General features: G+C 45.1%; 1 protein-coding gene across 5 annotated transcripts in view; it reads right to left on the bottom strand.

Moving 5' to 3' along the window:
* The window catches only part of Cdin1 (CDAN1 interacting nuclease 1), a 240,042-nt gene that overhangs the window by 25,189 nt on the left and 193,802 nt on the right, over positions 1-21,051 (bottom strand). The window contains exon 11 of one of the 5 annotated variants that reach the window (XM_075961758.1): positions 11,222-11,313. The exons of the other annotated variants lie outside the window; for them this stretch is intronic. Within the exon in view, the coding sequence (XP_075817873.1) occupies positions 11,289-11,313 (25 nt within the window). The 3' untranslated portion in view covers positions 11,222-11,288. Of the gene's footprint in view, positions 1-11,221; positions 11,314-21,051 lie in introns of those variants that run through there. 5 annotated transcript variants of the gene reach the window in all.

Below are 21,051 nucleotides of genomic sequence, written 5' to 3'. Positions count from 1 at the left end.
TATATTCCGTTATCATAGCACTGAGGAGGTGGAGGCAGGAGGATTATTAGCTTGAAGCCAATCTGAGCTGTAGAGCAGGACACTGTCTCAAAAACATTTAGAAAATAACGGTGCGACGGATTAAGGTTCTTTCTGGCTATTATGTTTAATTCAAGTACCAATGTGGCCAGAAGTATGTCCTGTTGCTCATTACTCCTAACTTTAAAAAAAAAAAAACCCTGCATGTCAAATTAGGTCACCTCAAGGAGACCGCTACCCAACACTCCATCTCTGCATTTCAACCTCTGCATGGAGGTGGTGTGCATTCTGACTGGAAGCTCCCACAGAAACACGGGATAGTCACAGAGATTCGTGACCAAGTATGGACAGACAGTCAAAGACTTCAAAGTCCAAGAAACGAACGTTGTGCCCCTGAGTTATCTTCGGTTTTGTCAGCAGCCACTGATCCCTGCCAGGAAGTGGCCCTACAGGCGACTTCACCCACCAGGAAGCTGAGACCTTTAGGCTGGGTTCATAAAGATGTAATCACTATCAATCACTGGCACGGAGAGACGGTTTGCATGTCAGTTTCGCGTTTTCTCTATCAAGAGTACTTAATTAGAGGGCGGGACTACTCTTGGTGTCGTGTTGCAGGAATTGTACAGTGAAATCATAAATTATGAACGCTGAGTTGGTGAAAGGGTGTGTAAAAACAGAGCCGCTTTCTGTATTCTAATATTACAGTGGGCTGAGCCATGCTAGGCCAAACGCATTTTCCTTCCAGGATTTATTATCTGCTGTGGTGTCCTTGCCAAAACTAACAGTCCAGGATGGGCTGAGAGACACTGCCATGCACAGGACCAAGTTCAGTTGGATGTCATGGGCTGGCTTATTTGGGGATTCACATCAGTGGGTTAGCCCAGTTGTACCTAAGACTAATTTAGCCTTTCTGAGTCTCCTCTGAGGAGGAGCAGTCTTTTGAAGTGGGTCCTGTGAATTTAGGGCAGGTAGGGGTGCTCTCTCATTCCTCAGCTTGCCAACTTTGAGTTAGAAGGATTAGGTTCCCTGTGCACTGGATGTGAGCGCCAAGACTTGAATACCCAAGCTCATACCTGGACAAGAGCCGGCTTCCATTTAACAAATTGTTTCTTAGCAACTAGCAACCTTAATCATACACACACACACACACACACACATTCTCAGAGTCCATAATGGAAACATAAGCTGTTTGGTAGCTTTACTTCATAAACTGTTCGGAGATTTGTGCCAAGTGATGTTAGAGTTATCAAGGCAAATCTGGTAAGCCAAAAGACAGGCATCCCTGAGGACCTCTCAGCACGCCCTAAACCACCCCATTGTAATACACCCACACCAAGGCCTTCATGCATCTGATAGCAAGCTCCACACACTTCTCTGCTTTATCAGGTGACCACTCTGGAGACCACAGTGTTCTTCAGAAAGGCATGAATATTTTTAGTAACGGAGCAAAAGTATGATCCAACCAGTCATGGAGAAGAACAAAAGAATATATGGGAACCGTAAAAAACAAGCCCCTTATTTATTTATTTATTTATTTATTTTGGTTTTTCGAGACAGGGTTTCTCTGTGGCTTTGGAGCCTGTCCTGGAACTAGCTCTGTAGACCAGGCTGGTCTCGAACTGACAGAGATCCGCCTGCCTCTGCCTCCCGAGTGCTGGGATTAAAGGAGTGCGCCGCCATCGCCCGGCCTAACACACATCACCAGCAGCGAGCGCGCAACAGCAGCCTGCGCTTTCCCTGAACAGTTAAATCACAAGCCAAAAGACTTGGAGCAAGAGAGCTCTTTATGAATACGGCACTTTTCAACAGAGAGGCCAGGCTGGGGAACAACTCGATGCTCAAGGAAACAGCTTGCTTCACTTGTGAGGCAACAACTGATATCTGGCAACCCACAAAGGTTTCGGCAGGATTGTGAACCTAAACATCTCAGGGAGCAGTTCATGGCTAGGATTCCTGGAAGAGAGCAGCCTGGAACTGGGGTAGTATTTTTTTTTTTTTTTGGCAGGACTTTACCATCTATCTGTCTTCAAGGCTCCTGTGGGAGTTAGGAAACACTGGGGCTTCCATGAGCTCAAAAGCTGATGGTTTTGTCCGATTGAGTAAAAATGAGCACACACGAGTTCTTCTTGTTTGCACTGACTGCTGGACAGGCTTCATAAGAGACAATGATAATACGGATTTCAGAACGCGACAAAGCTGGAACTGTAACGACAGAATCGCATCTGGCTTTGCCCCCGTGTGCTTCCCTGAGCAGCCTCCAGCAGCTCAAGGTCCAGGGATTATTAGATTTTGGCAAGACAGCCCTTGGGCAGAGTAACCTTTAAGAAGGAGCTGACCACATCGGGCCAGCCAAAGCTACTGTGTGAGACCGTGTTTTAGAGACCAAAAAAAAAAAAAAAAAAAAAAAAACCCACAGCAGAACCTGGACCTGAGGATGTTCTACCATGGGTGCTGAGCCTCTGCTGCTTGGAGGCCCTTGTTGCCTTTCCAGGGCTAATCATGATTTCACAGTCGCTATTCTCAGGATTCCCTAATGTAGCTTATATTCCCTCGAGGAGCAGACACTAGGATGAGAATCACTACTGAACAAGTAAATCTGTTTACAAAAAAATCCCACCGAACTGGTAAATGTAACAAATACCACTTGAGAAAGATGGGTAAGTCAAGAGCCACCAGAGACCTTGAGGACACAAAAATGGGACTTATTACTAAATAATGTCAGCTTCACAAGGGTGTTAGTTTTTTTTTTTTCTGGTTTCTGGCTACATTAGAGTACCTACAAACATTAAATGGGAAACTCGGTGCTTTTTGTGGGTTTGGTACCTAAGTCTCCTAGGGCTCGTTCTCTACTTCATCATTTGATTCTTTTGTCTGGGACCCTGGTGAGTACAAAGACCACATATTCTCTCCATCCACACCCTCAGCCTCATAAGACAGTGCCTAGCTGATGGCAGATACCCACTGAGACAAGATGGAGGATATGGTCAGCAACAGAGGCCCCAGACAGTTTAGGACTGGCTGCTGCATGCTGCATCAGCGGGGGTCTAGAAAAAGCAGTGTTGGTGGACTCAACATGACATCATCGGGAATGACCCGGAATGAGCACAGTGATGGTGCATGTACAGGTCACAATGACAATAGATACAGCAATGTCTCTTCCAGGTTGAACTGCCTAGTCACATGATTCCACAGTGGGAAATTCCACAGCTGATCTTGTGGTATGGGTTGTAGTAAAAGCAGAAGCCCTACAAATATGTTTTAAAATTACCAGTTGGACAGTGGTGGCGCACGCATTTAACCTCAGCACTTGGGAGGCAGAGGCAGACAGACCTCTGAGTTCGAGGCCAGCCTGGTCTAAAGATCGAGCTCCAGGACAGCCAGGACAACATAGAGAAAACCATGTCTCAAAAAACAGCAAACAAACGAAAAATAAAAATACCTTCAGGCTATCTGTAGAAGGTATATATAAAGTACATAGAAAACATAAATAAACTTTGTCTTTAGACTTGTATCTCATCCCAAAAGATACCTCAATATACATAAGCAAATGTTCAAATCTGGAACACTTGTGATTCCAAGTACTTAGTACATGGATGCTTACACTGTATTAATGCTTTCATAACATTTCCAGGTGCCACATATACTCATAAACATTTTTAACTTATGAACTCATTTAGTTCTTGTGCTAACTAACACCGGGATCTAGACTCAAGTTTACTCCTTGTTCTACAAATGAAGACAAAAAGACAAAAAGTCATTTAGTAGTAGTAACCTAAGAGTTCATGGCTAAGAAGTGGAAAAAGACCAGAACCGGAGCCCAGGCTGTCTGTGACTGTACAAGCAGCAAGCGTAGGGTCCATTTACTAAATACAATGAGAGAGGAGCGGAACTGAACCAGGAAAGGGGAAGTGCCCTGGTGCCAACTAGACTCTACCAAGAATGCTGTGGACAGGTTTGGGGCCATATTTATAGAGAGCATCTGCCAGTTCCCACCTGGGACTGACTCAGAGGAGAATCCTATAGTGTCTGGGAAAGCTGCCAGGGCCACAGCACACATATGACCTAGACATGAACACATTATACCAACATGCTCGTAGCACACCAATTCAAGAGGCCTCTTGGGGAGTTGATTCCTGTTTTGCCCTTTCTCTCTCTCCATCTCATGTAGCTCAGGCTGACCTTGAACTTGCTATATACCTGAAAACGACCTCCATCTCTTGATGCTTGTGCCTCTATCACCCAAGTGCTGAGATTATAGTGTGAGCCACCATTCTGAACTCTAGGCCATGCTCTGAAGGGCAGAATTAGGGAAGTTTTAAGATAGTTAAGTTCCAGATTCTGATTTAACCCCTGCAATGGAAACATCCAAAAACACAGGTAAGCTGCCTTACAGAACAGTGTGAACGGGGCTAATGATCAAGACTCAGCTCTCACTGATGAAGATGCTCGAAGGGCTGGAGCTGTAGCTTACTCGACCAAGTCCTGGCCTGGCACACACAAAACCCTGAGTTTGATTCGCTGTACCATATACACAAGGTGTATTGGCACATGCCTATAGCCCTGGTACTTAAGAGGTGAAGGCAGGACGATCAGGTGAAAGTTACCAATGGCCATACAGAGAGTTTGAAGCCAGCTTGGGCTACGTGAGATCCTGTCTCAAAAAAGTAACTGAACCAATATATACAAATTATGAATTTTTACACAAATCTTCACAGGTACCCTTCTTTTGAGAAACTAACTGATCTAGTTCCAGACCCAGGGGGCTCAGTCACTGCCACTCAGATATAATAATTTCCTCAGACTGCCATGGTCTCCACTCTTCCCTGTGACTCCAAGATGCCAAGGCTCACTTGCGTCATGGAGTTTCTAGAAAGACTAGTTTCTTCACTCTTTGCTGAGTGTTCAGAAGTGCCACGGAGTCCTCAAAATTGTTGCGCATCAAGACGGAAGAGAACTCTGTGTGAGGTGTTCTTCTGCCGCCCATTGCTTCCTTCAGTCACCCGCTGGGCTCGTGTGGCTGTGGGAGCGCTTGGCCCCTATTCTAGGCTGCAATCTGGGCATTCTCAACCCTGGACCACAGACCCTTGAGGGGCTGTGAAAAGGCGGCAGGAGAACGGTATACCCTGAGCACTGTGCTCAGTTGGGGTAATCTATCACATGCTGTCTTAAAAACGTTGCTAACAGAAGTCGCAGTAGCTTTAAGTCACTCTGTTTCTTCAGAAACAGTAGACAGGACTGAAAAGCACAGCTTAACAGCCTATGGAGGGCGAAACTGTTTCTGTTTGTTTTGAAGAAGATCCGCATAATTGTTCTAACTGGTTCCACTTCCTTCTGTGGCTGGCTGTGTCTTGCACAGGTGAACAGCACCCAGAGAGGAAGCTCTGTGATTCGGGTAACACTCAGTCACACTGAAGACGTGTGAAAATTCTTAGCACTGCTGTAACTAACCTGTCCCTGCACATATGGCTTGTCTTCACAGTCAGAGTGAGCCGAAAGGAAAACCATTTAGCAACTGCATCAGGCCCCATCCAAGACTCCCTCTACCGACAGCAGGCTCACCAGTGTCGGGGGCAGGAGGGGGAAGGGAGGTTCTGGCCATGGAGCTGGAGCAGAGGAGACAGGCTATCATGGGCACATGTCCCTAATGTCCCCAATGCACTCTGCCTGTTGAAGCTCAGGCCTTTGCGTGGTCACCGTCTACACTAGTCATTTTTCTGCTGCTGTGACCAAACCCCATGACCAAAATGGTTTACAGAAGGAAGGGCCCTTCCGGGCTTATGGTTCCTGATGGGGAAGGGGTCATCATAGCAGAAGCACGGCTGAAAGCAGTAGGCATGGCTGCTGGAACAGGATGCTGAGAGTTCATACCTTCAAACACTGGCATGAAGCAGAGAGAGGGAACTCAAAGAGTCTAAAGCTCTTGGGAGCCTATCCTTGGTAGCATCATCTCCCAGTGAGGCTGGAAGATCTCCCCAAACAGTGCCACCAACTGGGACCAGGCATTCAAATACATGAGCCTATGGGGAATGTTCTCATTTGAACCCCTAGAGCACACTGCAAAGACAGGATGGATCGAAGGATTTGTTTTAACAGTAAGGACAGTGATAGGATGTCACATCTGTGATTAAGTTGCATAGGCTGGGGTCTCTGTTTTGCTTACGCTCTCTCTGGTGCCTCTTTTGCTTGTATATTGACACCAATTGCTACGTGGGAGATGCACACACAATGAGGAACTGAGCATGGTCTCAGTCACTCAGGAGGTGGAAAAAATGAAAGGCCCTGTCTATCTTTACACGAGGCTCACACTGCACCGCTACAGACTGGGAAAGACCGAAACAGGCCTGCCGAGGACCTGGCGGTGTGATGTCTGGAGCCAAGCTGTACTTCTAGTCCTACTTCCGAGAGACCATGAGAGATGTGTGTTATTTTCAGCTGCAGTCTTAGAGACAACAATTTGCTGCGGCAATAGACAGCTAACACAAATATTCACTGTAGATTGGAGGCTAAGCATCCACTCTCCACATACGCAGCACGGAGGGTCCTGGTGGTACAGACTGGCTTTTCCAGTCACAGCTGAACCTTGAATTCATACAGAAGGAGATTATCAGTAAGTACCAACTACACACATCCAAGGCAAGCCCGTTACTGAGCAACTCTGTGTCTTCTGCCATCAGAGCTTCTTGGCTGTGCACCAGCCCCATCCTTGCTGTGTGTCTGAGACGCTGCTGTTACCCAGGGAGGGGTTCCTCCACGTTTCTTCCTGTTCTGTAGTTTTGCTGTTACATTCAGCCATGGAGTTGCTAAAGCTGCAAATGTGTTGGTGGTGAAAGGTGGGACCCTCAGTCGGCTGAAGTCAATGGCTGCTGACGACGGGGGGAGAGACATAAAAAGCCGCAGCAGTGACAGCTCATGGCTGCTCCATTTTGGGGCAGACTTTGTCTCTCTCAGCAGATGCTGGGGACAGTCTAGGAAAAACAGATGCTGGGGACATTTTGTTCAGTTTTAAAAAGGCAGTGAAAGCTGCAAAGTATTTTTAAAGACTGTCACCAAGAACATATTAAAAATGGTCCTTCAGTGAGTAAATTCTTAGTTTTCCAGAAAAGCTGAGCTATTCTCAGCTGGTCCCGGGTGGCTGCAGACAGCGAACGTGCCATAGAATATGGGATAAACCCTATCAAGTGTGCTGTTCAGCTGAAGGTTTTCTATAACTACTTGGGAAATCCGCTCCACCAGAAAACTTGGTCCCTAATTTAGTAGGACATGCTTCCTCTTTCTCATCTATGGGACGAAAGGGTCTCCCTGTTGTTACTACTCTCCACTATTCTGAAGCGCAGTACTCTTCAGATGGCTTCTAGTAACTTGAAGGGAATGGGAAGGCCTACCAGTTCTCTATGTATGCACTTATGAGGCAGTGCTTTCGGAGAGGGTTGGGAAAAAAGATAGAAGAAGAACTTAAAGATCTCTGATCATTAGATGCAGTGTCATTTGGTCAAATTAGGCCAGTTAGTTCCCAAGTGGGCTTTTGAAGTCAGTCGTAGTGATATTTCATTTGTATTTTAATAAATAAAGCTTGCCTGAAGTTCAGAGGTAAAACAACTGCCCTGGTCAGCCTTACAATCAAGGCAGTGGTGACAAACACCTTTAATCCACACCCGTTTGCTATAGAGACTGGGTGGTAGTGGTGCATGCCTTTAATCTAGAGAAGAATATAAAACGGGGAGACAGCTCTCAGTCTCAGTCTTATTCTGAGATTCCTGGAGACAGGATCACCATCAAAATGAGGTAGATAGAAGAGCCAGTGGTTGGCTATTTTGCTTCTTCAGGATGAACCCCAATTTTTGTCTCTGGGTTCTTGTAAATCATGCTACAGTCAGTTTAATATTTTTATTTCTAAAACTTTATTTTGGACAGAAGTTTGACCAACTGTGTGATTTCTAAAGAGTCTGCTTAAATATTTACATACCTATACCAATTTCAATAACCCCAAACAAAAGGCATTTAGTATTTGCTCAATGCTTATTTTGCAATAGGTGGTATTTCAAGCCTTTCTATATGTTCAAACCAACTGAACCTCACTGCAGATCTACAAGGGGCTGTGCGATCACTGTGGTGCTTTGAATGAGAAATGTTCCTCACAGTCTTGGGCATCTGAATACCAGGTCCCGGTGAATGGCGCTGTTTGGGTGTCTAGGCAGTGACTTGCTGGAGGAATTACTTCACCAGGGGCAGGATTTGAGTTTAAAAAGATTACCTAACTTCTAGGATCCTAGCTTGTTTTGTGGTTGTCGCTGAGGATGCCAACTCTCAACCATTCCAGCAGCCATGTCTGCCTGTTGCTGTGCCACTCCGTGGTGATGGCGCTGGGCCAAGGTGCTTTATCACAGCGATAGCACAGTAACTAACACGATTGTATTCATCTTACAGATGGAGAAACATGGACACTAAAAGGTCCAGGCTTGAACCTAAGCCGGCTGACGCTACAGGTTGCTCTGGTAATGAGTACACTATACTGTCTCTCATTACGTCTTGTGTTTATACAAGAAGTTATAACAGTGATTCAGCTTTGAAAAATATTTACAACACCTGGAAAAGACAGAAAAGCAGAGGTGACTCATTAAGACTCGGAGCCATCTGTCTGGGACTCTTCAGCAGTTTTTACATTAAAGAGTTTGCCTAGCTACTCACTCAGACTTGAATCACTTTGTTAAGAAATTATACAGAAAGAGCAATCTGTAAGTCAGGTGAAAAAAGAAAAACAAAATAGTTACATTTGAAGAAGTGTGTTTAAAGCCCCTGATGATCAGGAGGAGGTAAGCTGGGGAGAGCCACTGTGTCCAGTTCAGAGGAGAGGAATGCTTCCCTGGTAAAGAAGCTCAGCAATGCAGAACCTAGCCTGTGGGGATCAACAGAATAGAGGGCTGCAGGAAGTTTCACCAGGCTGAGTGAAACAGAAGCCCAAGGAAGCCTGAGAGGTGGAGTTTGCTTATTTGCCCCTTCCAGAGAAGGTCCAGGCTCGTGGAAAGGGTTAGTACTGTGAAATCTAAAGTCCCATTTCTGTCTGTCTATCTACCTACCTATCCCTCCATCCATCCATTTGCTCTTGTATCTAGCATAGAGAAGTAGCTTATGTTTGTGTCATTAAATTGCTGTATTTATCTTCTCAGTTCAATGATAAAAAGACACATATATATGTATACATGCATGCATACACACATGCCTCTGTGTGTGTGTGAGAGAGAGTGACAGAGACAGAGAGACAAAGAGAGAGAAAGAGAGAGAGAGAGAGAGAGAGAGAGAGAGAGAGAGAGAGAGAGAAGAGAAGAGACTGTGTATGTAAAAACTGGAGCTTCAAGTAAGCTTCAGTTGAAGGATGGCAAACAGTGGTATGGCTGGTTGACTTTAGTTAAGTTTCTTTCCATGAGAATCTTCGTCAAATAACAATAACAATCTAGTTGTATTGATTAAAATCTTTGTTCCCAGCCCAAATCTTCTATTTTAATTCATAGCCAAACAGAAAATTCCTTCTGAAAAAGTGGAACAAAACCAAATGAAAGTTAGAAACAGTGGAACATCAGGGAGTCATCCATATGCACATACATGCTTTGGTTCTCATCCCGAGAGACTTGTGAGGGCTACGCTATCTTCGGAGATGTGTGCAGACATGTGCTCGTGGGACACGGCCTGTTTCACAGTCCAAGGATCCGCATGTGGTTCTTATGAAGACTTTGTTTTCAAACACATAGTTCAGGATGAAGGAGAAATAGAAAACATCTTGTAATTGTTTTAAAATAAACTCTTACGCCGTTTATTTAGTTTTTAATCTGCCTGTTGTAGATTGGCTGTGCAATTGTTAATCACTGTTGTATGTATCTCCAGACAGAGTTGTAAATATCTTTTCAGTCCAAGTGAAACATGCCTGCGAGTGTTTATGCGGAAAGTATGTGTCCTTAGGCCTGCGTGTAAATATGTGCACAGTGATAACAGATTAGCCATAGTGTACTATAACATCGTAAGGTTCTGACACTACGGTCAATTTAATGCACAATGCAAATATCCCTTCTCACAGTATCTAGGAATGAAATAAAAATACAATAACTTGGTTCATTTACTTTTTTTTTTTTTTTTTTGCTTAGCAGGTTCATGTTTGCAAACTGAAATAACTGAAGGAGAACCCTACCCTTGAATTGTTCTCACTCAGTTCATAGATCTTGGTTATTAAAAACATGATTCAAGCAAAGCCTAAAAGTGTACACCAGCAGTCCCAGCACTGGGGAGGTAGGAGGAGAAACAGGGGTTCAAAACCAGTCTTGGCTATATAATAAGTTCAAGGGACAGCTTGGACTCTATAAGACCCTGCCACAAAACAAAACAAAACAAAATCAGAAACAACAACAAAAGAAAACACCCTTAAATCAAAAATAAATTAAACCTAAACTCCCACCCCCAGAAAAAGGGGCAAAACAACAGTCTCATCTTTTCTAAGCAACTTATTTTCTATAAAATTTAAAAATAGAAAAGTAGGGGGTTAGAGAGATGGCTCAGTGGTTAAGAGTGGTTAAGTGGCTGTTCTTCCAGAGGACCTGGGTTCAATTCCCAGCACCTACATTGACACTCATAATTGTCTGTAACTCCAGTTCCAGGGGATTCAACACCTTCACACAGACACATATGCAGGCAAAACATAAAAATACATGAAATAAAAATAAATTATTAAAAAAATGAGAAAGTAACTCATATGCTGATTCGCTCCAGGCTTTCATGACACATATAAAATTAACAAAGAGTTCTCTATATTGAAGACAAGGTAAGTCCATATACAAAAACAACCCAAATGACCTAAAATCTCCTCCATGTTTACATAACTGGACATTGCCAAGTCCACAGCAAATTACCTGGAATATGGTTATTTTCTTTCTTTGTACTATGTTGGGCATTTTTTTTTTAATTTTTATTTTTTGGTTTTTCAAGACAGGGTTTCTCTGTACCTTTGGAGCCTGTCCTGGCACTAGCTCTATGTAGACCAGGCTGGTCTCGAACTCACAGAGATCCGCCTGCCTCTGCCTCCGGAGTGCTGGGATTAAAGGCGTGCACCACCACTACTTGGCTATGTTGGGTATTCTTAGATGGCATACCCGGCATCTTTCCACCCCAGGAAAGATTGCTCCTCAGAAAGAGAAATGGAGTAAAATCAAAAGGTATTTACTCTGTTTTCTTGGAGTGCTGTCTACTTCTGGTTTGGGCTAGCACCTCTGAGGTTCCGTGGTAGGAACCTACATGTAATCTTGCATGTTCAACCTGTATAGCAAGTAACCAGATACCACAGAAAAGGTTTTCACAATTATGGCACAAAATTTAATAACAATGTTGAAACAAATCAGTCTCCATTTAAATGAACATGCAGGTTGTTGGAAAAACCCAAATGCAAAAGGATTCACCTGAACAGAATAATTACATCAATAATGTGTTATTTGGCAAGTCTTCCTAGAAAGGATGAGTTTTCAATGATGTTGTGTTTATTCAGCATTCAAGGACTATTGGTCCTTTAACATTTTTCAGAAGACAGTCCACGTCCTTGGATGGGAAGAAGATGGGGCAGCAGCGGTGTGGCTGCGAGAGAAGCGGAAACCTTTGGGATTCCTGCAGGGCCAAGGTCGGCCCACGCTGAAAGTACCAAAGCTCCGAGAATGAGCGAATACTTCAGGCACACTTGGTGCAAATCACATCCATCCACCTAGAATTTATTCCCCAGCCTTCTTCCAAAAGTTGGGGGTGGTTTACAAAATTGGTTGTGTGAATTATTACATGTTTTCTCAGTTATTTCCCCAGGGAGACATGCCAAAGGCAAACCCGTCATTTTGGCTGATTTAGTGTTTGGTGTCAGAGAATTCATAATTGATATGACAGCCATAATGGATATGATCACTGTATTGGCAAAGCCTGGGCTGACGAGCGGCAGCCATGCCGGTGCTGACCACTCTGCCCACTGACTTGCTCTGGTAAATGCAGGGCTTATTTCCCAAGTTCTCATGCCCGACTTCCTGGAGATTAGAAATGCCTTACTAAATAGAAAGTAGTTTATTACACACAGTGCTTATGCCAAATATGTCCCCCTCAGGTAGACTTTACTGTTAGAAACAGGACAGATGGAGTTTCTTTTACTTGGACTCAGTTTGGTAAAGACTGCGGGTAACTCAGAGTTCAGTGAGACGTTTATCTCAAGGCACTGGGAGATTTATAGGTTCTGAATATATAAAAGTCTGCTTTCAAAAAGAATCAGAATCTTCATCCCTGGTAAAGTCAAATAACCAAGGGATTAAGGCTAACGTGCACTTGCTCTATAAATCTATCATTATACAAGTGTGATACCACGCTCCAGGTATGCAAGATCCCGATTTGCTCTAAATGGGTAGTTAAATTTTCTCTTCTTTACAGCAAATATTTCACGATAAGGAGGATCTCTTTTGCTAACCAAATCATCAGTCCGCCCCACCCCGCCCCCCAAATAAAACTGTTCCATCTTCCATATTCATGAAAGGAAATGCTGGAAATGAGCAAAACAAGCTAGAAGCTAAGGAAAAAAAAAGATAATAAGTCGGGTGCTGGTAGCATACGCCTTTAGTCTCAGCACTCGGGAGGCAGAGGCAGGCGGATCTCTGTGAGTTCGAGGCCAGCCTGGTCTACATAGCACGTTCCAGGACAGGTTCCAAAGCCACAGAGAAACCCTGCCTTGAAAAAAGAAGGTAAATGAAAGTGGAAAAAAAGATCTACCACCTCCCAAAAAACATTGTGTTCGACAGCTATCAAACACACATTTTTAGAATGTAAACTGTTTTGAGGCCATTCCCATTTCAGCGCACACAGGACTCAGTTGGTGTTTGTTCAGTGGGGTGTGCCCGTCTCTGCTCTAGACCCTGCACACCTGACCACCAAATGAAACCCCTAACAACCACCTGCTGATAACTCACAGGGAAGAGAATCTCATTTACAAACAAGAGAATGAGCCTAGATTGAGGCCACCCTGTCCTTGTCTGGTGGCTGAGATTGATAGTGTCTGGGAGTTGATGTTATGGCCTCAGGCCTGGGAGAAACCACAAGTACTGTGGTCCCTGGAAGCACTTCCCTTTCAGGCTTTGTCTGTGTGGACTTGTGGGAATTTGCTGTTAAGAAACAAGCAAGCTGATGAGGGAGGGGGACTTGATTCGAGTAGGGAAATGGGAGGCGGTGGCGGGGAGGAGGCAGAAATCTTTAATAAATAAATAAAAATAAATAAATTAAAAAAAGAAACAAGCAAAAACAAACCCCAAACCACAAAGCAAAAAAGAACCCCCCAAAACCCTGAAGCCCACCGTGTACACAGGTGGCTTTTCCTTCTTTTCAATACAGTCCTTTTAGGTAGGCCTTTGTTTACAGTGGCTTTTATCTAGATGATAAGGTTGTAAAAACACCAATCAAATGAAGTACTGCTATTCTCATCCCTGTTTTATTTTTCCCTTTCCTTTCCAAATACCTTAAGGTGCTTAAGATAAGTGAAGAGATACCCAACTATTAAAGTGAATAGGTGTGTGTGTGTGTGTGTGTGTGTGTGTGTGTGTGAGAGAGAGAGAGAGAGAGAGAGAGAGAGAGAGAGAGAGAGAGAGAGAGAGAGAGAGAGAGAGAGAGACAGGGATTTGCCCTCCTGGACCACAAACACCATCCCGGGAGTCCTGTGTCACAAAGGTTAGCAGAGGCCTGCAGGCCTCAGAGCTTCACTTCTCAAAGCAATACACACACTCTGCTCATCTTTCCACCACCGTCCACAGGGCCCCTCAGAAGAGATTCATAAGGCTTCTTGATGTTGGCCTGAGGCTTTCCACATGTTTACAACTTGCCTTTCTCCCCAAAGACTCACGTGCAAAAAAAAGGCAAAACATAACTAAGAAAAGAAAAACAAAAAGGGCAATATGAATGTGAACTTGAAAAGCTAATTTATTAGTGTCAAACTTCTTAGTCAGTGAAGGTGCCCCCTGGTAAGAGTCCTAAAGGCTTAGTTCAATTAGTGCTAGAGTCAGAGAATGAGTAATGAGCTGGGACCTTACAGTGACTAGGGAGACTGCTGTGGGGCTGAAGAAGCCCTGTCCCACTCCGTGCCTGCAGGGTCAGGAGCACACCAGGAGCACACCAGGGCCAAACACAACTTGGGGAGGAAAGGGTTTATTTGGCTTACACTTCCTCATCACCGTTCAACCCAGGGAAGCCAGGACAGGAACCAGGAGGTAGGAGCTGCCATAGAGGAGTGCTGCTTACTGGCTTGCTCCTCAAGGCTTGCTCAGCCTGCTTTCCTATTGAACCCGGGGCCACCAGTCCAGGGATAGGCCCACCCACAATTGGCTGGGCCCTCCTACACCAATCACTAATTAAGAAAATGCCCCACAGGCTTGTTTGCTTTCAATCTGACCTTTTGGAGGCATTTTCTCAACTGAGGTTCCCTCTGTGCAAATGACTAGACCAGCAGTTCTCAACCTGTGGGTCTTGACCCCTTTGGAGGTCACATATCAGATATCTTACATATGAGATTATGATTCTCAACAGCAGAAGAACTGAAGTTATGAAGTAGTAACAAAATAATTTTATGGTTGCTTGGGCGGGGGGGGGGGGGTGGTCACCACAACATGAGGAATTGTATTAGGAAGGCTGAGAACCACTCTTCTAGACTGTTATAAACTTGACATAAAGTTGATATAAAACTCGCCAGCACAGGCTGGATAGCTTACCTGTGTAAGGGGATAAAGCATGATACTGTCCAGATGAGATGTCAGTCTAGACCTGACCCATGTAGGACTCCTTCACCCAGCAACTGCATCCCACTGCCTCCTGCAATATGACTCTCCCAGATCCTCCTATCTTCTGAAATCCCTCTCCCTTCCAGTCTCAAGGTAAGGGCCTTGACTTTAACTGCAGTTGCTTTCAGAGTAAATAGATCCTTTCTCTACGAAATATGGATGCTAGAAAGGGCCACCTACAGCCTTATTTAAAAAATCTTTTTTGTGTCTAAGTTTTCCCATCAATAAGCTGTATCCCAGGGTTCAAGGTATGAGAATAGATTAACTTTAACCACTTTAACTTGAACACATTTATTGTCACCCTATTTGCAAGATCCTGACCAGCTGGGAGACCTACTGTGGACATCTGCTCAGCTCTGGAGCCCCAGAGTAGGATGGCAGCTCTCTTAGTTGTCTCTGTCTTTGAGAATAAGAGCTGGAACACTTCCTGTGGCCAGGTGAAACCCAGAGACTAGAGAGAAAACTCCTACGATGCCAGGGATCGCAGTGTTCTTTCAATACACGAAACCTCCATGCTTAGTTCTGTGTTCGGGTCCCAAGTCACACAAAGAAGGACTACACAAACCAAACTCAAGGTGATGTCATGCAGCTTCACGGCACCATCCAAAGGACATTTCTTGTGGTTAGCATTTTGAAGTCTTCCCAACACTAACAGATCTTCATAATGAAGGGTTTCAGTGTTCCCTTGTAAATAAGAGAACAAAACTACCCAGATATCCCCTGATAGATAGGTGCATGGATAAAGAAAGTTCTGTACACAACAATAGAATATTTTTCAACCTTAAAAAAAGAAGTCTTGTCACACGTCACAGGGCAGCTCAACCATAGAGAGAGAGTGAGTCCTGAGTGAATGTTTGCTGTTGATATGGCTGTGCCCATGTCAAGGACCTCAATGTGCCAGTGCCAAAATCATAGTCACAGAAAGCAGAAAGGTAAATAAATGCCAAGGGCAGGAGAGGCTAGAGTTTCTGTCTGCCAAGATAAAAACGTTCTGGAGATCTGTTGCACAATATTATGGATATGCTTAAAATTATACACATAACAGCAGTTATGGCGGCATGCTTAGTATTGTTCCTTACAGTGGTAAAACTATAACTAGAAAAAAACCCAAATAACATTTTTACTTCTGTTTTTGATGTGTATGTATTTGTTCATATGTGTATATACACACATGTGTAAAGGCCAGAGGTCAATGCTAGTTTTCTTTCTTGACAACTTTCTACATTATTTGCTAAGACTGGGTTCCTCAAGGAGCCCGTAGCTAACTGATCTCACCAGGTCGGCTGGCGTCCTTCAGGGATCTGCATTTCTGCTACCCAACTGCTTGGACTGCAGATGCTCACATCTGCATCTGGTTTTCGGGTGGGTGCTTGTGATCTGAACTCAGGTCTTGGGCTTGGAGAGCAGGCACTTTATTGTCTGAGCTCTCTCTCCAGACAAGTAAGTATTTTTTTTTTAAATTATGTTTTGTGCCTTTCGTAGCATGCCTCCTTATTTCACCCATTCCTCCATTTTCCCCCCTGCCCCAAAAAACACAAAATAAAATTAAGACAAAAAAAAAAAAGGAAGAAGGGGAAAATCTTGTATTGGAAGCTGCAGTGTGATACAATGAGTTACGCAGTAAATCGCTTTATAACAATCACTGGTCTGATTCAAGGCCCCTGGTCTCTTGACACTGGGTCATCAGCACTGAGCTCTCACTGGGATTCCTCCTGGACATCCCATTACTCCCTTGTGTTGTGGAGATCCTGCATCCTGGGTCCACAGGACTGATGAACCCTCCCCATCCTTCCTCCAGTGCTCCAGCAGATCACATATGGGGTGGATATTGGGGTAGGCCAACATAAAAAACCTGGTTCTGGGTCTGGGTAGTTGCCGGGCTTTTCAACCTGCCAGCTCCATGCTGTCTTTGCACCAGGGTAAGCTCTGGCTAGGTCACCTCTTTGTAGTGATGAGCAAGGGGCAGGGCCTTCAGGGCCAGCTCTACTGTGCTGCCCAGATAGGTGTAGGGGCCACTCTTCTGAGTACTGCAGCTGAAGAGGGGCAGGGAGGACTCTCCTGTTCTTATGAGCGCAGAGCCAGCTCTTCCACCTGCCTCAGGCATTGATGGGGGGAGCATCTCTCCCTTGCCCATGTTGCCACATGGCAGGTGGGTGATGGAGACAGTAATCTCTCCCATGCTCACAACACTGGGGTTGGTTACCCACACCTCTGCCCACAGGGTCAGCTCGACTGTGCTGCCCAGGCAAGGTGCAGGGCCTGCTCTCCCGAGTGCTCCAAGGATGCATTTTAAAAATATTATTTATGGTCTCTAGAAGGGAGATTAAAAATAGTAACAAAAATCTCCAGATAACTGGAGAAACATTGATAGCTGAAGTTTGTGATTAGCTCTGTCCCTGGCAGAACACAAGAAAGTTTTGGGGCACTGAAGGTGGCCTTTGGGGTGGAGTGTGTGTCTGTGTGTGTGAGAGAGACACACAATGAGGTCTTAGGAGGCCCAGTGGCCAGAACTGACTTCTAAAGCTTCCTGTTTCCTCGAGGTTAGTGAAGTTGTTCTGTCAGACAAATGCAGGAAAGAAATATGAAGACAGAACCCCACCTCTCTTCTTTAGAGTACCTTGTAGGACCCAGAGTGAGGACAGAACCCTGCTTGCCTACATTCAAAGGCCAGGATGAGGGTTCGTGACCCGGGCTCCACTCCTTGGCAGCTGATGTCACAGGGATCACAGCTCTCACTGTGCTTCCACAGCTGTACAGTCACACAGCTGGTCCTCAGACTGCACTCTTGAGGGGCGACATGCTCCACATCACACAGAGAGAGCAGAAAGGATGGCACAGAAGTGACTGGTATGCCTGCACGAGTCAGCTTCTCCTGCAGAGAGTGGCTAGCTCCCTTTTCATCCATAAATTGGAAGAGTGTGGTCTTCTGCCTTCCCAAGGAAGCTGCTGGTAGAACTGAAAACACAAGGCTAGAGCCTGCCTTCCTGGGGTCCCAGCAATAAGGGCAGACTCACGAACTGGGATAAAGGGACATGAATTCCAAACAGCTCTACTGCGGCCTGGAGAAAGAATCTTCTCTCTGTCTGGAAAGGCCGGGGAGAGATCTAAGTGGGGGTGGGCAGGGTGGCGATGGTCTTCAGAGAAAGTCCTGAAGTCACGGCTGTGGGGGAATTGGAAGGGGAAGACACTGCCTGGGCACAGAAACGCAGATGTGGAGGGCTGCAGAGGATCTATACTAGAGCAAGACAGTGGCGAGACTTCAGGAAACACAGCCGGGCAGGTGTGTGGGAACAGGGCTGAGGAGGACCGACACCATGAAGGAAGGTGCTCTGAGGGCCAAGGAGACTATCCACCACAGGGAGGAATGCTGGCAGCCTTTTCTGCCCAAGGGCGGCCTCCTGCTTGAAACCCAAATACTCCAGGCTCATTTCTGTATAGAATCCCTGAGTTAAATATTTACTTTGTGTGGGGCCAAAGTATCTACTGCAGCTCACTTATTTGGGGGTAAACACATTAAAGAAATGTATACACTAAAACAAACCGTCCCCTCCCTACTTCCACCACACACAGAAAAAAAAAAGACTGTCATTCAAAAAAAAAAAATCTGAAAACTACACCGCAGGCTCAATTTTTCTGAGTGGCTGAGACAAAGTATGTGTATATAAACAGTTTCCCGACGCTCCATGGGGTTCCTCCGATTTGTATTCCTTGAGAAGCCAGTGGGCACGGGGTGAACAGCGAACAGTTTCCTTTAGTGAGTTACATGGCCACTTTACTGAACTTCACAAGGAGTCATTAGCTGGATTTTATGATGATGAGGACTTCCAGGCGTGAGTTCCCTTCTGATTGTTTTTTTTGATTAAAAATCAGACAAGGCAGAGCTGGCCCTAGATGCTGAAGGAACCTGCAGCTTTGCCTCACCAGCTGGCTCCAGGACGGAGCCCACAAAGCAGCAGATTCAGGTGGTGCTTCGCCAAGAGAAAAGTCAGCCGTCAACACGGAGGGCCGCTATGGACTTACTTTAAACATTTTGTTAAGCTTGAGATTTTTCTTGCAGAGACATTCCTGGCTGCTTCCCATCTGATCCTAGGTGAGCGGATGAGCCACTGACTGAGGTTAGCCTTAGGTCCTTCAGTCAGAGGACTGGTCCACCCAAGTTGCTATTAGCTGATTAATAGGTGTTTATTTTTAGGGTTTGAACTACCTGCTAGGCTGAGGCCAAGGCAGGCCCACATCAGAAGTTCCTGGTGAGTGCCTTGTGCTTACGAAAGACCTTACCTTCTTGTGTGGTTGTTGGCACACAAGCCCTTATTGCAGCCAGTGAAACTCAATACCATAAAATTTAATACCAAAGGCAGAAAAACTTCCCCTCCCTGATCATTAAAAAAGGGTTAGTGCAAAAATAGATCCATTATTGCTTTGGGAATATTTTTATCAATTCCTTGAGACCTTCACACATCCATACAGTGCATTTTGATTACAAGAAACAAATGAGACCAGCTAGTTTTTTTGTTTTTTTGTTTTGTTTTTTTGCTTTTTCAAGACAGGGTTTTTCTGTGGTTTTGGAGCCTGTCCTGGAACTAGCTCTTGTAGACCAGGCTGGTCTCGAACTCACAGAGATCCACCTGCCTCTGCCTCCCAAGTGCTGGGATTAAAGGTGTGTGCCACCACCACCCGCCCGGCGAGACAAGCTAGTTTGGACAACTGGGTGAGTCACTTGCTGCATATTAAATTTGAAAAAGTTTAAACTCCTAATGTGTCTAAAGTTTTCCAATACCATAACTGTATATCTTTCATTGACAATATTAAATGCAGATATATGATAAAAATAAAACCTATATGGATATATGGGCTTTCCTTGTTATAGGATTTGTGATTCTACAGGATTCAGATGCAAAATCAGAAGACAATTGCTCTGTTAATGTCAAGTTCAGAAGATGCTGTAGTTGTATGTTTACCTGTGTTTCATGTTTCTATATCTCACTAGGTAGTGTGCTCTACGAAGGAAGAACCCTGTCTCCATCAGGACTGGAACTTGGTAGTGCGTGGCATGAACAGTCGAAGGGCAGACAGAAAAGCAGCACAGGGCAGCTCTGCCTAGCTGCTCTGTTAGTCTAGCCAGCTTTGAACCCTGTGGCCCACACAAGGGAGGCTAGGAGAGTTAAAAATTGCCCAAGGACTTGTTAGCAGACTTTCACAAGAAAATAGGTCTGGGACTTTTTCCCCCGTTAGCTTATATCTGTCACCTCAGCCTTAATGGCAGGTTTTGTCCCAGCACTGGCACCCCTCCCTTACCTTTCAAGTGAACACAAAAGCATTTCCAGCTAGACTTTTGCACAGTAGCAAGCCTTAGAAGTCAGGGTTAGGAAAGGCTGACAGCAGCGCTATCCCCCATGAGAACAGAACTGTTCATGAGGCTGCCGAGCAAGGCCCGGTTGTATTTCTACTCTGAAGATAGATGCTGAAGATCTCGAGAGACTGCAAGTTCAGTCTGTGAAGTTGTTATGTCCACAATTTGATCAGCAAGGCCTGGAACAGGGACACGGATGGCAATTTGCCACCATGATTTCCACAGGGAAGCAACCCCAGAGCCTTTGGTCTATTTTCATGATAGACGCCACACAGATCAATCACCCAGAGCTCCCGACACCTTCATAAAGCCTTTTAGGCTTATTTATGGCGCAAGCATTAGTTTGACTGAAGCGGACTAACAGGTGCCATTTGGAAGGACAGTTCTTTCATGTCACCGATGATTACACCCGGACAGGCTCTAGAATGCATCTGCTTTCGGCAGGACCAACCACACCCATGCCACTTTGGCAGCCCCTCAATTCTAACGCCATCAGGTGGTTGCTGCCACTCTGGGACCCTGGTGTTTCAGAGAGGACGGGAGAGGTATGTTAGGAAGGGGAAGGGTACTGTGTGTACAGAAAAGCTTTCACAGTCATGGTATGGTAATCAAATTCTGTCATAGCTTAAAAATTGGTTAGCACAAGGGGCTTGCTTTTCTTTATTAAATTTCACTTAATTTGATAAGATTAATATGGCTAATTCAACAATAAAAATGTGTAGGTTATGGGACTGGAGAGATGAGCACAGCGGTCTATGTTTGGTTTTCGGTACATACTTTGAGGCGCTCACAAGCACCTGTAACTCCAGCTTCAGGGGATCAAGACCCCCCCCCCCCCCCGGCCTCCGCTGGCACTGCACTCAT

The sequence above is a fragment of the Microtus pennsylvanicus genome, chromosome 2 (genome assembly GCF_037038515.1).
Source record: "Microtus pennsylvanicus isolate mMicPen1 chromosome 2, mMicPen1.hap1, whole genome shotgun sequence".
In the NCBI taxonomy this organism is placed as follows: domain Eukaryota; kingdom Metazoa; phylum Chordata; class Mammalia; order Rodentia; family Cricetidae; genus Microtus; species Microtus pennsylvanicus.
The sequence above is the reverse complement of the archived record's forward strand: the minus strand, read 5'-3'. Positions and strand labels throughout refer to the sequence as shown.